Source organism: Lithobates pipiens, unplaced genomic scaffold (genome assembly GCF_037356315.1).
Source record: "Lithobates pipiens isolate NorthernLeopardFrog02 unplaced genomic scaffold, aLitPip1_a1.2 Scaffold_18, whole genome shotgun sequence".
NCBI lineage: Eukaryota > Metazoa > Chordata > Amphibia > Anura > Ranidae > Lithobates > Lithobates pipiens.
Window position 1 is genome coordinate 110,487,778 of NW_027507758.1, and position 14,053 is coordinate 110,501,830.

Here is a 14,053-nt window from a genome sequence, read left to right on the forward strand (position 1 = left end):
AAAGTCCACGGAAAAGTTTGTACAAAGTCCGACCGTGTGTATGAGGCTTTACTGTGTTGGGGATGGACTGACTGAATGAACACAAAGATCTGTGTTCCTTTCTCCGCATCCAATTCGTTCTCCGTGCGGGGAAAGCCGCATCCAATTCACATAGCAGGAGCATGTGACTGGCTCCCAATGGAGCCGATTCACATATCTGCGTTGCGGCTGCGGTGCGTCTTTGGCTCTGTTTCAGAGCCTATTTCTGCCCCGATTCATCCCTGAAACGGAGAACAGGTTCGGACAGCGCTCCTGCACGATCCATAGCCGCTTCCAGTGTGAACCGAGCCCAAATGAGAGCTCCTAATTGGTTATGCTTCCTGTACTACAAGTCACATATAAAAATGCATTAAACATTTGCCTGGTTATACTCAAAGTAAAGCATGAAAGGGGACAGATTCCCTAGCAATCATGTGTAGAATCTCCAAAGAACAATTTTTGCACTTGCAGATTTTTTTTATCTTCGAGATTGAAAATCCCCTATGTAGCCCTAAGCTTAGTACATTGCTCCAACCATGTGCTCATGCACGAGCCTACTTTCCTAGCATTATGATACATGTAGTGTATATATATATATATATATATATATATATATATATACATACATATATAACTTTAACTGCTTCAAAAACGCCCCTCTCTGTTGAAATGAAGGGAAGCGCCTGAAATATCTATCTATCTATATAGATATTTCAGGCGCTTCCCTTCATTTCAACAGAGAGGGGCGTTTTTGAGGCAGTTTTTAGCTCTCCAAACATCCTCCAAAGATGGAGTTTTTTCACCTCCCCGCCAGCGCACCGCTCCAGTATGAAAGCATCCATTGATTTTAATAAGAAGCAGTTTTTGTGAGCTTTTCGGGTGCTACTTTTGCTCAAAAGTGCATGAAAAACTCCTCAGTGTGAAAGGGGTCTAAACATTCAGTTGAATATCTGCAGGAAAAAACTACATTACCCATGATGCATCTCTCTTAAGCCATGCATTTCCTGAACACAAGCTGTAGTGTGTGATGTGACAATGTCTGGAGACCTGTCTATGGATTGTCCCGTAAAAGCTGTGATAGTCCCAGGAAACGGAGGAGGGAATGTAGCATCCTGCATCTGGTATGGATGGACACAAAAGAGATTAGAAAAGGTAAAATGAATTATACAGTGTGGGGTGTGAGCTAAAACACAGGGGAGGCTTATTGGTCATTCTTGTATCTTGCAGATTCCAAATTTCAAGTGCTTGCTTCAAAACATGCCTGATCCATGTAAGTATATTATTATTATTTCATTTTCAAAGCAAATTCTATCACATGGTGCTGTTTTTAAGAAATACAAAATATTGTAAACATATTGTTTTTTTTAATGTACTGTATAGTGAACAGAGCTGAGTTACCAGATCCAAGAGGTCTACATATGTAAGCTATCAAAAATGTATCTTCTGTGTGCCTGAGGAGCCCCGATCCTGGGTGCACAGTACACTGTATTACCAAAAGTATTGGGACACCTGTCTACACGCATATGAACTTTAATGGCATCCCAGTCTAAAGTATGATTGTTGGCCAACCGAGCATCTGATTTTTGTCAAAAGGGCGTCTGCCAGGATCTTGTCTTGCATACTAAAGTTACACAATTGTTGTACCACAAACACAAACGTAGTAACGTACTATGAGGAATTTCAGCTTCATGAGCGCCACCCTTTGGGCCCCTTCTGCTAATGTCGTGTTTGGTGAGCATTGATTCTGAGCATGCGTGTTTTGTACTTTTGACTTTTGTGTGACGGATTTGTGTACTGACCATACAAAAATCTGACGTCAAACCATTGTCCGCTGAAAATTTACTAGCCTGTCATCCAACATTTGTTGGCCGAAAGTTGGACAACAATTTTCAAAATGAGTGTAGCGCCCTGCTCCTAATGAGCAGATGCTATTGTTTTTTTTTCTCAAATTTAAGTTGTCTGAGCTGCAGTTTGGCTCAGGCTAATTATTCCAAAAGTTCTGGTTTCTGTACCAATTCAGCTGGGTTGCGCTAATTGCCACTTGGCCGTAGGTGACGCTGTCACCACCGGAAAGTTAGAAATGCAACAGGCTGGATGCATTGAATACCACCTTTTGCTCGGAAATAGCCCAGTGGGAGTGGTTCCCCCGCTGTGCATTCTGGCAGAGGGTATTTAATGTACCGTCGCCATTTTGTGGGGTCTCTTTTCCGGGGTTCGCTATCCCGACCTCATGGTCCTCCTGGCCTGGGGTGTGTGCTTCATGTTCCTGTGCTTCGGGGTCGGCTGGCCTGAGGCTTTGCAACTGAGAGAGAAGGCCCAAAAGTCTTGGGGCCTACTGATCCAGGGGTGGTCCTGTGCTGTCTTGTCTGCCGGGAGAAGCCAAGCAACTGGAGGATCCAGGGGAGGACTTTTCCAGGAGAGGACCGAGCACAAGGCTGGTATCTCTGGAGGAGCCTGGAAACCCAGTTGGAGGATGCAACCCGGGTCAACAACCATACAGTATCACTGGGTCGGCTCAAAGGAAACTGGTACTGTATGGCAGTTCTTTAATTTCTCAAGAAGTTTCATTTCAATTGACAAGTCTGTGGCAGAGACTTTGAGCATCCCACCAGCTGCTAGGTCAGTGAGAGAGGCCTATCCGGTGATTGCTGGATCCAGTCAATAGAAGCTGTTTGTCCTCTGGATCAGAAGAATACCTCTAACCCGCAATTACCAGGTACCTGAACTCCCCTTAACCCTCTCTTCCTCTATTACAAAACTTTTTGTCTATAGCAAATAAATCTTGGAAAAAGGACTAAGTGTCGGAGCTAACATTCTTTTGGGTTACTTTCCAACGGGACCCCTGAGACGGAGAGGCGAGCAGGTGAGGTAACGGTAAGCCCAATAAAAAACAGCAGCTCCTTCGGGGGTCAGAGCGTACTAACAGTAAGATTGTCAACAGAAAACCCCTTGCCAACAATTGTGCCGCGTGTACGGGTTTTTACGCTGGATATACAATATACAATTTTCTGCTTTCGATTTTACTAAAACCATATAATATGAGGTCAGACCTGAACACTTTCAATTTGTATGCAATCAGTCATGCCCTTGCACTATATGGTTTTGGTAAATCTAAAGCAAATCAGACAACAAAAGTTGTATGGGGACTTAGTCCGTAAGGTTCAATATTGAGTTGGCCCGCCCTTTGCAGCTATAACAGCTTCAACTTTTCTGGGAAGGCTGTCCACAAGATTTAGGAGTGTATCTATGGGAATGTCTGACCATTCTTCCAGAAGTACATTTGTAAGGTCAGGCACTGATGTGGAGGAGAAGGCCTGGCTCACAGTCCCCACTCTAATTCATCCCAAAGATGTTCTATTGGCTTGAGGTCAGGATTCTGTGTAGGCCAGTCAAGTTCCTCAACCCCAAACTCTTTCATCCATGACCTTGCTTTGTGCACTGGTCCAAATCAATTGGTGGAGGGAGGATTATGGTGTGGGGTTGTTTTCCAGGGGTTGGGCTTGGCCCCTTATTTCCAGTAAAGGGAACACTTAAGGTGTCAGCATACCAAGACATTTTGAATAATTTCATGCTCCCAATTTTGTGGGAACAGTTTGGGGATGGCCCCTTCCTGTTCCAACATGACTGCACACCAGTGCACAAAGCAAGGTCCATAAATACATGGATGAGCAAGTTTGGGGTGTAGGAACTTAACTGGCCTGCACAGAGTCCTGACCACAACCTGATAGAACACCTTTGGAATGAATTAGAGTGGAGATTGCAAGCCAGGCCTTCTTGTCCACATCAGTCCCTGGCCTCACAAATGCGATTCTTCTGGAAGAATGGTCAGACATTCCCATAGATACACTCCTAAACCTTGTGGACAGCCTTCCCAGAAGAGTTGATGTTATTATAGGGTGGGCCAACTCAATACTAAACCCTACCGACTAAGTCTGGTATGCCATTAAAGTTAATGTGCATGTAAAGGCAGGTGTCCCAATACTTTTGGTAATATAGTGTATGTACAAGCCTTATCTTCAGTTTCAAGTCAGAATTCTGGCATGCAACTCCCCATACCGTATCCCACGGTGCAGTGTGAGCACCTTGACCGTAAACAAAGAGAGGTGCACATGTTGCATCATGGAATAAAAAAACATTTTCATGCCTGCCCCTATGGGGTCATGTTAGCTTTTATAAAAAAATGTCATTATAGGAATCAATGGGTCCATACACAGTTGTATCTACTAATAAAAATGTGCACCACGTTTAGCGGCATGCAAAACAGTAGAACACAGCTGCATCTGGGGCTGTATATATTTGTAGATTTTATGCATGATTTTGTATATATGCATACCCGTTTAGCCCAGGTTCATACTACTGCGACCACAGCCATCGCATGTGACCCACACTTGTGGTGCCTGTGAGATGCGAGTTCAGCCATACAATTGTATGGCTGAACTCGCATTAGATCTGCACAGAATAAAGTGCAGGGACTTGTTTTTCCCCTGCACAAGAATCGGATCGCATGGCTGTTTTCACCTATGCGATCCGATTTCCTGTGCGAGTTCACAGTTTGCACTGCGATCTGTAAACCTTTCTGGGGGTGTCATTAACAATGTAATGAGACCGCAGCTGTTCACAGAAGGCAGTGTGAACTGCCTGCAGGAGAGATGCGATGTGGGAACCAGCGATGTAATCACACTGGTTCCCGCATCGCATCAGTGTGAACCTAGGCTCATAGTATTTGCAAGAATTTTACACATATAAATGTTCGGACTTTGGGCACATACTTTATGCAGGATCTTCTGCTAGCACACTCTGCTGTATTGTGTGTAGAAAGTATGCATATGCCCGTGTGAACGGGCACTAAATAGAAATGATATATATATATATATATATATATATAGCTATATGTATGTATGTGTGTGTGTGTGTGTGTGTGTGTGTGTGTGTGTGTGTGTAACATGCACTACGCTACATATTTTACACTTTGTTTATCTACATTTGTGATTCAAATGTGCTTATACCAGTGGCGTTGCTAGGGGGTGGCTTCTGGGGCTATAGCCCCGAACCTGGGGCCCATAACTCTGATTCTCTTACTGAGTGCAGCAGGGTCAGATTAACGTAGGGGCTATTGGAGCTGCAGCTCCAGGCCCCTATCTTATTTTAAGACCAGGTGCCCAATAAGAACAGGCTCCCCCGCAGCCCACCATATCATAGCCATGTCCCCATGCGGGCTCCGATCCTACCCGAGCCACCTTGTGCCTATATCCGGCCCTATCATGTGTGCAGGGGGGAGATCTTCCACCTGCTGTGCATGAGCCTTGATGCCGCACCCCTCCCCCGAGTCCTGCATTGGAAGATTGCAGTGTGCAATCCTCATTCCTGTGTAAGCCTCACACATACACATAGCAGAGCGGAGACTGGCCAGGTACACAGAGAACCTCTGTAAGGGGAGTCTCTCTGGGGAGCCTGATGTAAGGAGGGGGGGGCTTTCTCTGGGGACCCTGTTGTAAGGAAGAGGCCCTCTGGAGACTCCGATGTTGGGGGGGCCCTCTGGGGACCCTGATGTAAGGAAAGGGCCCTCTGGGGACCCTGATGTGAGGAAGGGGCTCTTTGGGGACCCTGATGGAAGAAGGGGGCTCTCTGGGGACATTAATGGAAATAGGGGGCTCTCTGGAGACCCTAATGTAAGCAAGGGGCTTTCTGGGGACCCTGATGTAAGTGGGGGGTTCTCTGGGGACCCTGACATAAGGGGGGATCTGCACTCAGATATGTAACAATATTGTACACACACACACACACACACACCTATATTATATCAGTGGCAGCTGGTGCTCAAAATTTATGGGGGGACGCAAACATAAAAAAAATAAAAATATGAAACGCTGCCACTGTGCCTATCAATTGCAGACACTGTGCCTATCAAACGCTGCCACTGTGCCTTTGAATGCCACCGGTGTGACCCCTGCCCGCTCGCCGTCTGCCCGGCACTTACCCTGTCTTGGTAGGGCAGTGGATGATGGCGACAAGCGGGGTCCTTCATGCGTCTCCTGCCGTCTTCTCCTCCTGATAGATGTCCAATAGCGGCGCCTGTCATTTCAGCCAATCGGGTGACAGGTAACAGACCCAAGCACCTGATTGGTGGAGAGGCGGTTCAGTGTTAGGAAAGCGAATATTCGTTCCCTTTTCTAACACAGCTGTGTGAACTGCGAGTGCTAAGCATGGCGCTCACGGTTTACTTTTTTTTATTTTATTTTTTTAGAGCCTGTGGCTCTAATCAGGTGCTTAAAAAAAAATACCCCGCCGCTGTAATGGGGGGGGGGGGCGGATGCCTGAATGGGGGGGGGGTGTCAGCGGCAGCCATGGATCTATCCATCGGGCATAGAGGGGGGCAGCGCCGCCTGTGCACCCTTATGGACGCACCACCACTGTATTATATACATGTGTGTACCCGCTCAAGCGTATGACTTTCTTTACTTTGCTGCGCTCTAGCTCTAGCCCCAGATCTTTTGTAGATCTAGCAACGCCCCCGGCTCATACTGCACAACTTTCTGAAATGGTAAAGAGTGACGCCCTTTAGTGCTAACAGTGTAGATAAAGGACAATCCCGCTTGCTGTGCCTCTAGTTACATGACCAATGAAGGATTGAGATGCAAAAAAGGATTTGGTAAATCCAAAAGTGATTTTTTTTTTTTTTTTCTTCAATATGTATTCTTTATACTGCCTTTTTAAAAATAATGTAATCAGAAAAAAAGTATATATGCAAAGGTGCACACAGTGGATTTATATAATTAGTGGTGACTGAGGAATATATTAAAGTTTTTGTGCCTGGAGTTCAGCTTTAAACTTTTAGTAAAGGAAATAAAAAAAAAAGTTATACTTATCTGTTCTGTGCAAGAGCAGCCCCGATCCTCCTCTTCTCCGATCCCCTGCCAGCCCCTCCCCCTAGCTGAGTGCCCCCCACTTGTGCATGCTCACTCCCAAGCTGGCTCTCTGTGTCCATAAGACACACAGTGGGGTTGATTTACACATCTTGAAATGGAGAGTGCAAAATCTGGTGCAGATCTGCATACAAACCAATCAGCTTCCAGTTTTTTTGTCGACGCTTAATTGAACAAACTAAAGTTAGAAGCTGATTGGCTACCATGCACATCTGCACCAGATTTTGCACTCTCCAGTTTCAGTAAATCAACCTCAGAACGCGGCTCAGCCCTGCCCCCTCTTCGCTTGCTGTGATTGATAGCAGCAGGAGCCAATGTGCCTACTGCTGCATCTCTACCTATGAGGAGAAAGAGACCTGGAGGGAGGCGCTGCTCTTGTGCACATCGCTGGTTTGAGATCGGGCTCGTGTGAGTATAAGGGGAGCTGCACACTGAAGGTTTTTTACCTGCATGCATAGAATGCATGAAGATAAAAAAAACTTCAGCCTTTAGAATAACTTTAGGTTCAGAGGGTGCACAACCTACCCCTGCACCCCATCCTGTGCACTCTCGCTTCTTCTGTGAGCTATCAGTCTGATAGCTGGGGACCTAGTCTCTACATGAGCCACCCATCAACTTTTTCCCAGGATCATTATAGCATTTTGGACAGTCATCCCTGATCCATAAATGTTACCATTTCATAACATTGTACTTAGTTGCAGCTACACATGAGATGAAAAGCTGTCATCTGATGGAATGTATCATTTTAGCTGCAAAGTGAAATTGTATCTTAAAGAGGGATTCCACCTACAAAAAAAATATTAAAAGCCAGCAGCTATAAATACTACAGCTGCTGACTTTTAATAAATGGACACTCACCTGTCCCGGGTTCCAGCGATGCCGAGGCCGATCGATCGCTCGGCTCTCGGCTGCTGCCGCCACCATTCTAGGTGAGGGAATCAGGAAGTGAAGCGAATCGGCTTCACTTCCCGGTTCCCTACTGCGCATGCGCGAGTTGCGCAGCGCAATAGGAATTCTCTGCGCTGTCTCTGAGACCCGTGTGTGTCCCAGCAGACAGCGCGGCAGGACAGGAAATGGTGTAGACTCCCACGGGAGTCTATGCTCGGAAGTGGGTGTAAATACCTGTCTTTGACAGGTATCTCCACCCCCCTCCCCCTGAAAGGTGCCAATTGTGACACTGGAGGGGGGGAGGGTTCCGATCAGCGGAAGTTCCACTTTAGGGTGGAACCCCACTTTAAAGTAGAACTATATGCAAAACTTTTTTTTTTTTTTTTTCATTTTTGATAGCGTAGGGGAATGTTATAACCCCTGTCAGAGGTTTGTGAGCAGAAATCCTTGAAAATTAAAGGAATTCCTTGGGGACTCCCAGGTCATCAGAACCAGTGTCCCCATAGGAAGAAGGAAAGGGAACTTCCAGATGTGAGACCCCCCCCCCCCCAATACTGCCACTGATCCCATCCCTCCCCAGCACTGTCACTGATTCTCCCCCCCCCCCCCCCAGCACTGCCACTGAATCCTATCCCACCAGCATTGCCGCTGATACCACTGTCCGTATACTACCCTAGCCCGCCCCTTGGAATTTAACATATTGGAATGTCATATAACATTGCATATAGACAAGGTGCTGTTGCATGTAAATCTGACCTGATAAACTTAAATTATAAACTAACCTTCTCTTACCCCTCTTCTCTCCTTTGTTGTCTTTTTTATTTTTTATTTTTTTTTAACTGTTTACATGCAAGCTTTTTGTTTTTTGTTTCTCTTGCCAGACCTATCTACAGTAACATTATTTAAAACCATTAGACTTCATGCACACTGTTTGTTTAGCCCATGTGCATCAAATACCAACGTTTTCGTGAGGTAAAGGTGCAGCGACCAACCGTAAGACCCTTTTCACACTAGGGTGGCGTCGGCGGTAAAACGGCGATATTTTTAGTGGCTCTTTTCCGCACCATTTTGCAGCACTATTTGGCCGCTAGCTAGGCGCTTTTACCCCCCCACTAGCAGCCGAGAAAAGGTTAAAACCATCGCAAAGCACTGTTGCAGCAGCGCTATGCTGGCGGTATAGCCGCGCTGCCCCATTGATTTCAGTGTATACACCGCTCCTTCACCACTCCAAAGATGCTGCTAGCAGGACTTTTTTTTTACTGTCCTGCCAGCGCACCGGCTTTCACACTGAAGACACAGCAGCAGCTCTTTTAGGCCGCTTTGCAGGCGCTATTTTTAGCACTATAGCACCTACAAGGCGGTCTTACTGCCAATAACCTGTCAATCAATGACAGCCTGAATAGGCAAGTGCTGGAATGCCTGGTTTTACTGATTAAACTGGAGGAGGACATAAGTTTTTGGACATATATATATAAAAAAAAATATGTCTGTGTATATGGTATAAGGAAGAAAACTGTGATACCGTTTCCTGGTCTCTGTTAAAATTTTTAGCATGATGTGTGTGTATATATTTTTTTTCTCAACCCAGTTACAGCACGAGAATCAATATGGCTTCCATTCATGGAATCAGAACTACAGTGTGATAAAAGTACAATAATTATTGGACACAGCTCTGGAGCAGCTGCAGCCATGAGGTATGGAGAATTGCATGAGTTTGCATGCGTTTTTGTGTATTGCGGCACTTTGCATTAGCCAGCCCATTAAAAATGAATAAGCTGTCAACCTACTTTAATGCACAAAAAAGTAGCCTGTATGATTATTTCCTCATTGAGCACTTAAGCCAGCCATAGACAGATCGGAATTCTTTCCAAATCATCTGCATTTCAATGAATCTATGGGCAGGCTGGTTGTGTACTGAAGTCAATCCATCGATCAACTTTAGTACAACCAGCATGTGTTTTTTTTTTTTTTGTTTTTTTTTGCCCAATCACTGCTGATTACTAAAGCTGCTGGCAGTTTTCATTGTATTCTGCCAGTGAGGCAGGCTCCCTGTCAATTTAATTAGCTTCATTAGTTCTGTCCAGTGAGCAAGGAGCTGATGCAGTAAAATAGCAAGTTTATCTTCATTGATAGCAGCGGTGTGCATTACAAATGAATAACTGGCTAACAAATTGTATGGCAGGTAGAATACATTCAGCATATTTGTATTTGAACTGAGCATTTAGCTGTTTTTTCTCACCCGTTCCATTTCAAGGCTCTATATTGAGTAGGTACTCGCACCCCTAGTACTTGAGCAGATGAAAGGATCTCCTGGCACCAACATGGCAGGATACATGTGGTAGTATGCTGCCATGGCCTGAAGCCAGAAAAGGAAAATTACAGTAAATATTTGATGGAATTTTCCGTTTTCTTGGCACCAACATGGCGGCATACTACCACATGCATGTTACCATGGATTAGCACCAGTAAAGGAAAATTACAGTAAGTGTAGTTGATGCAATTTTCCTTTTTCTTGGCACCAACATGGCAGCATACTACCACATGCATGTTGCCATGGATTGGCACTAGTAAAGGAAAATAGCAAGTATTTAATACAATTTTCTGTTACAGTATATGGATTATCATTGTGAATTTTCAACAGGTTTGCTGAAAAACATCCGGTTTATGCAATCATCCTTGTGTCAGCTTACACCTCTGATTTGGGAGATAATAATGAACGTGAGAGTGGTAAGTTTTTAATATGCTGGGTACACATTAAAGACGTCTACAATTTTTCTAATATGAATAATTTAAAAAGTTGGAGATTGCAGTTCCTGTCCAGTAGAATGCAGTATTTCCTGTTATCCTTGGCGCTAATGCTTCACAATTATCCTTTTTTTAAATAATTTACAGTAGAACCTTCCTACTAAAGAATATTTGTAGAGCACTGTATGTGAAACAAAATGCCATTATTATTTTTTATTATCTGTGGATGAACACTCTGTGGACATTTCCAACCTATGTGATAGTTGATTGTCAAATTGTTGCTGTGGTGAACACTGCAGAACATGCCAGCGTTGGCACTGCTGCTTGTAGCACACCATGGAAGCAGACAGGAAAGGATGACAACATAGTAGCTGAATTCAGTAAAGGCTGCAACCCTAAGCCCACGTACACACGGTCGGAGAATCTGTCGGAATGAGTCTTATCGGACCGTGTCGTCAGATAATCCGACTGTGTGTGGTATGCATCGGACTGATTCCGTCCGACCCAATTTTCCAACATGTTGAAAAGATTTCCCGACCAACTGGGCCGGACGGACCTAATCCAATCATGTGTAGAGCATTTTCATCCGACCAAGTGCCACGCATGCTCAGATCAAATTCCTACATCAAAGCTATTGGCTACTAGCCTGAATGTAGTCCCATCGTAACGAAATTACGTCATCACGTTCTGAAAGATTGGATTTTTCGCCAACTTGGCCCGAACGTGTGTATGCAACAGTTTCGGACACAATCCGTCTGACTAAATCCGACGGATTTGGTTGCCAAAATCTCTGACCGTGTGTACGTGGGCTAAGAAAGGTAGTGTTTGTATATTGGTGACAAGATCACTATCACTATGATTTAGCCTAGGTTGAACATTTGTGCGGTGCTGGACATCACATGTGATTTTGACAGGAGTTCACACCCATTCGATCCAATTCTTGCAATCGCACTGTTTTGAAACCCATTTTGGTCAGTCATTAATTTAACATTGACATGCAGATTGCATGAACGGAGTGTGATTTCAATGCGTTTCCTGCAACGCATATATGAGAATGGGAGCTTAAAGCAAGTCCAAGAGGTAGAGGCGAGGGGGTTGGGAGAAAAAGGCCAGAAGAAGAACTGAACGCTGCCTGTTTGAGTAGGATAAATGAAGTGGTTGTAAACCTCAGACATGAAATATAAACAAAGCATATCCCTCTATAGTGTGTCTTGTCTTAATTTAAGAGCGCCAACTGTGATTTCTGTCTGCTGCTTGATTCCTCTGCTATCAGCATGAATCACTTCTGATAAGTTTTCCTGACAACAAGAGTAAAAAGGTGACATGGGGAAGGACTTCTAGCAGATTGACAGCCTCAGCTCTGTTCCTGTCTGTCCCTTCCCTCCAATCAGCTCTCAGAGCTCTCCTCACTGAGCTCTGCAAAATGTAGATTCAGCTCTCCACCCCCTTTTTTTCTGAACTGTCAGGCAGGCTTTAAAGTGCAGCACTTTGAACAGATGTAGTGAAAAGAATATTGCAGATAAACAGTTACAATTTATGGAGGATTTATTTCATCTCCGCATATCACCTGAGGCCAGTCACTTCACCGGATATTTGTAGGGGTTTACATCCACTTTAAAACTAAAATTGTTAGCAGATGTCCAATAAGGAGGTTAAATGGCACAGGAAGAAGTTTAGAATGCTTAGACCAGAGGTCCAGTAGTGCTAAGTCAAAAGAAAGGTAGGCTTCCTGTCATTCTAGTATTTTATGATTCAGGGGGGATCCACAATAGGTTGTAAATATGGGGTTGGAGAGCAATACATGATGTTTAAATAGACACTAGCAGAAGATTGACCACGGTACCCTGGAGCGCTGCTAATGGTGTTATTTGTGCAGCTATGCAATATTTGGCTAGATTAGGAACACTAAGGCCTTCTAGTGGTTTATGGCAATACAATAAATGAGCCTCCAGGCTTGGTCTATTACCCCAGATACATTTTAGTATGTTCCATTGTTAAAATCTGGGAATGTGAGTCAGGATTGGGAGGGCCCTGAAAAAGTAGAGCATTTTGGGAAGGTAAGACATCTTGATGGCACATATCCTACCAAACCAGGAAAGTGGATATGAGTGCCAACACCAACATTTGTGAAATCTCTTTAAATAAAAGTGGATAATATGGATCGAATCAAGGAGATGTGAGGGTTGAGGGCCAAGCAAAGTGATCATTTTCTCTAATAAAGCAGTGCAATGTGATGTTCAAGGCAATAGACTTTTTAACTCTCTGCTTTTTTTTTTTTTTCTTTAACCTTTCAAACATCTAGGATACTTTAATCGTCCCTGGCAGTGGGAGAAGATAAAAGCCAATTGTCGCCATATAATTCAGTTTGGTTCCACAGATGATCCATTCCTGCCATGGAGTGAGCAGCAACAAGTGGCTGATAATCTAGATGCAGAGCTGCACAAATACGATGACCGTGGCCATTTCCAGAACACAGAATTCCATGATCTGCTGAATGCAGTGAAGAAACTGATCCCAAATTCTACATAAACACAGATTCCTTTCACCGTTCTTATTTATAATAAAAAGCCATTTCAATTTGGTTGAAGTGGAGCTTGAATGAGAAGTTTGTTATTTTAATGGTGTGATCCGCTTTATAAATTCGTAGAAACATTGCTTGTGTTATACTTCTAATGGAGTAGGGTCTGTCCCATCCACTGCATCCTGTGATTCCTCTTAGCACTGGCAAAAAAATAATCCTGAAAACCTTCTATACCATGACTGTGTTATGTCATAGACCCTTCTCCTCCCCAGCCCTGCACACAGATCTGTTGTGGTTAAACTCACAAGAGACAGAGGCTGAATAAAGGGGATGTCATCTCCGTTCAGTCTAATGTCACGATCGGACTTTCCGACAACAAAACTGTGGATTTTTGTTTGAAGGGTGTTGGCTCTAACTTGTCTTGCATACACACAGTCACACAAATGTTGGCCAACAATTACAAACACAGTGATGTATGTGATATCTCCATTACGAATGCTAGTTTTACAAGACAGAGCACTTCCGGCTCGTCCTTGATTCCAAGCATGCATGGACTTTTGTGCACCCATGATCGGAAAGTCCGACAACAGAAATTTGATGGTGGAAAGCTTGAGAACCTGCTAGCCAACATTTGTCCGATGGAGAATACACAGGCTCCCATCTAACGTTTACCATCGGAAAGTCCGATCGTGTGTACGTATCTGACACATGTCAAATTTCAGCCAGAAACAGCTGTGGGTGGTCCTGGCACACAAAAGTCCATTTAAAAATTGATTGAACCAGGTGGAAAACGATCAGCAAACCAAATCACTGCATCTTATCAAAACACTATCTGGGTATGCGGGCAGCCGTGGCTGCCTGAATCTCATTAGTTGCACAGAAGATTCCTCTAATCATGCTGTTGAGCCTAGTACACACCATCAATGTTTTTTTTTTTTCCTTTTAACCCAGCGAGCTG

At 44.3% G+C, this 14,053-nt stretch overlaps 1 protein-coding gene across 1 annotated transcript; it reads left to right on the forward strand.

The window, feature by feature from the left end:
• The first annotated feature begins 996 nt into the window (after positions 1-996).
• Positions 997-13,179, forward strand: RBBP9 (RB binding protein 9, serine hydrolase). Its single transcript, XM_077485998.1, has 5 exons — positions 997-1,170; positions 1,246-1,288; positions 9,418-9,523; positions 10,471-10,556; positions 12,877-13,179. Exons 1-5 carry the CDS (start codon positions 1,054-1,056, stop codon positions 13,101-13,103), a joined length of 579 nt encoding a protein of 192 aa, XP_077342124.1. The 5' UTR covers positions 997-1,053; the 3' UTR covers positions 13,104-13,179.
• The last annotated feature ends 874 nt before the right edge of the window (positions 13,180-14,053 follow it).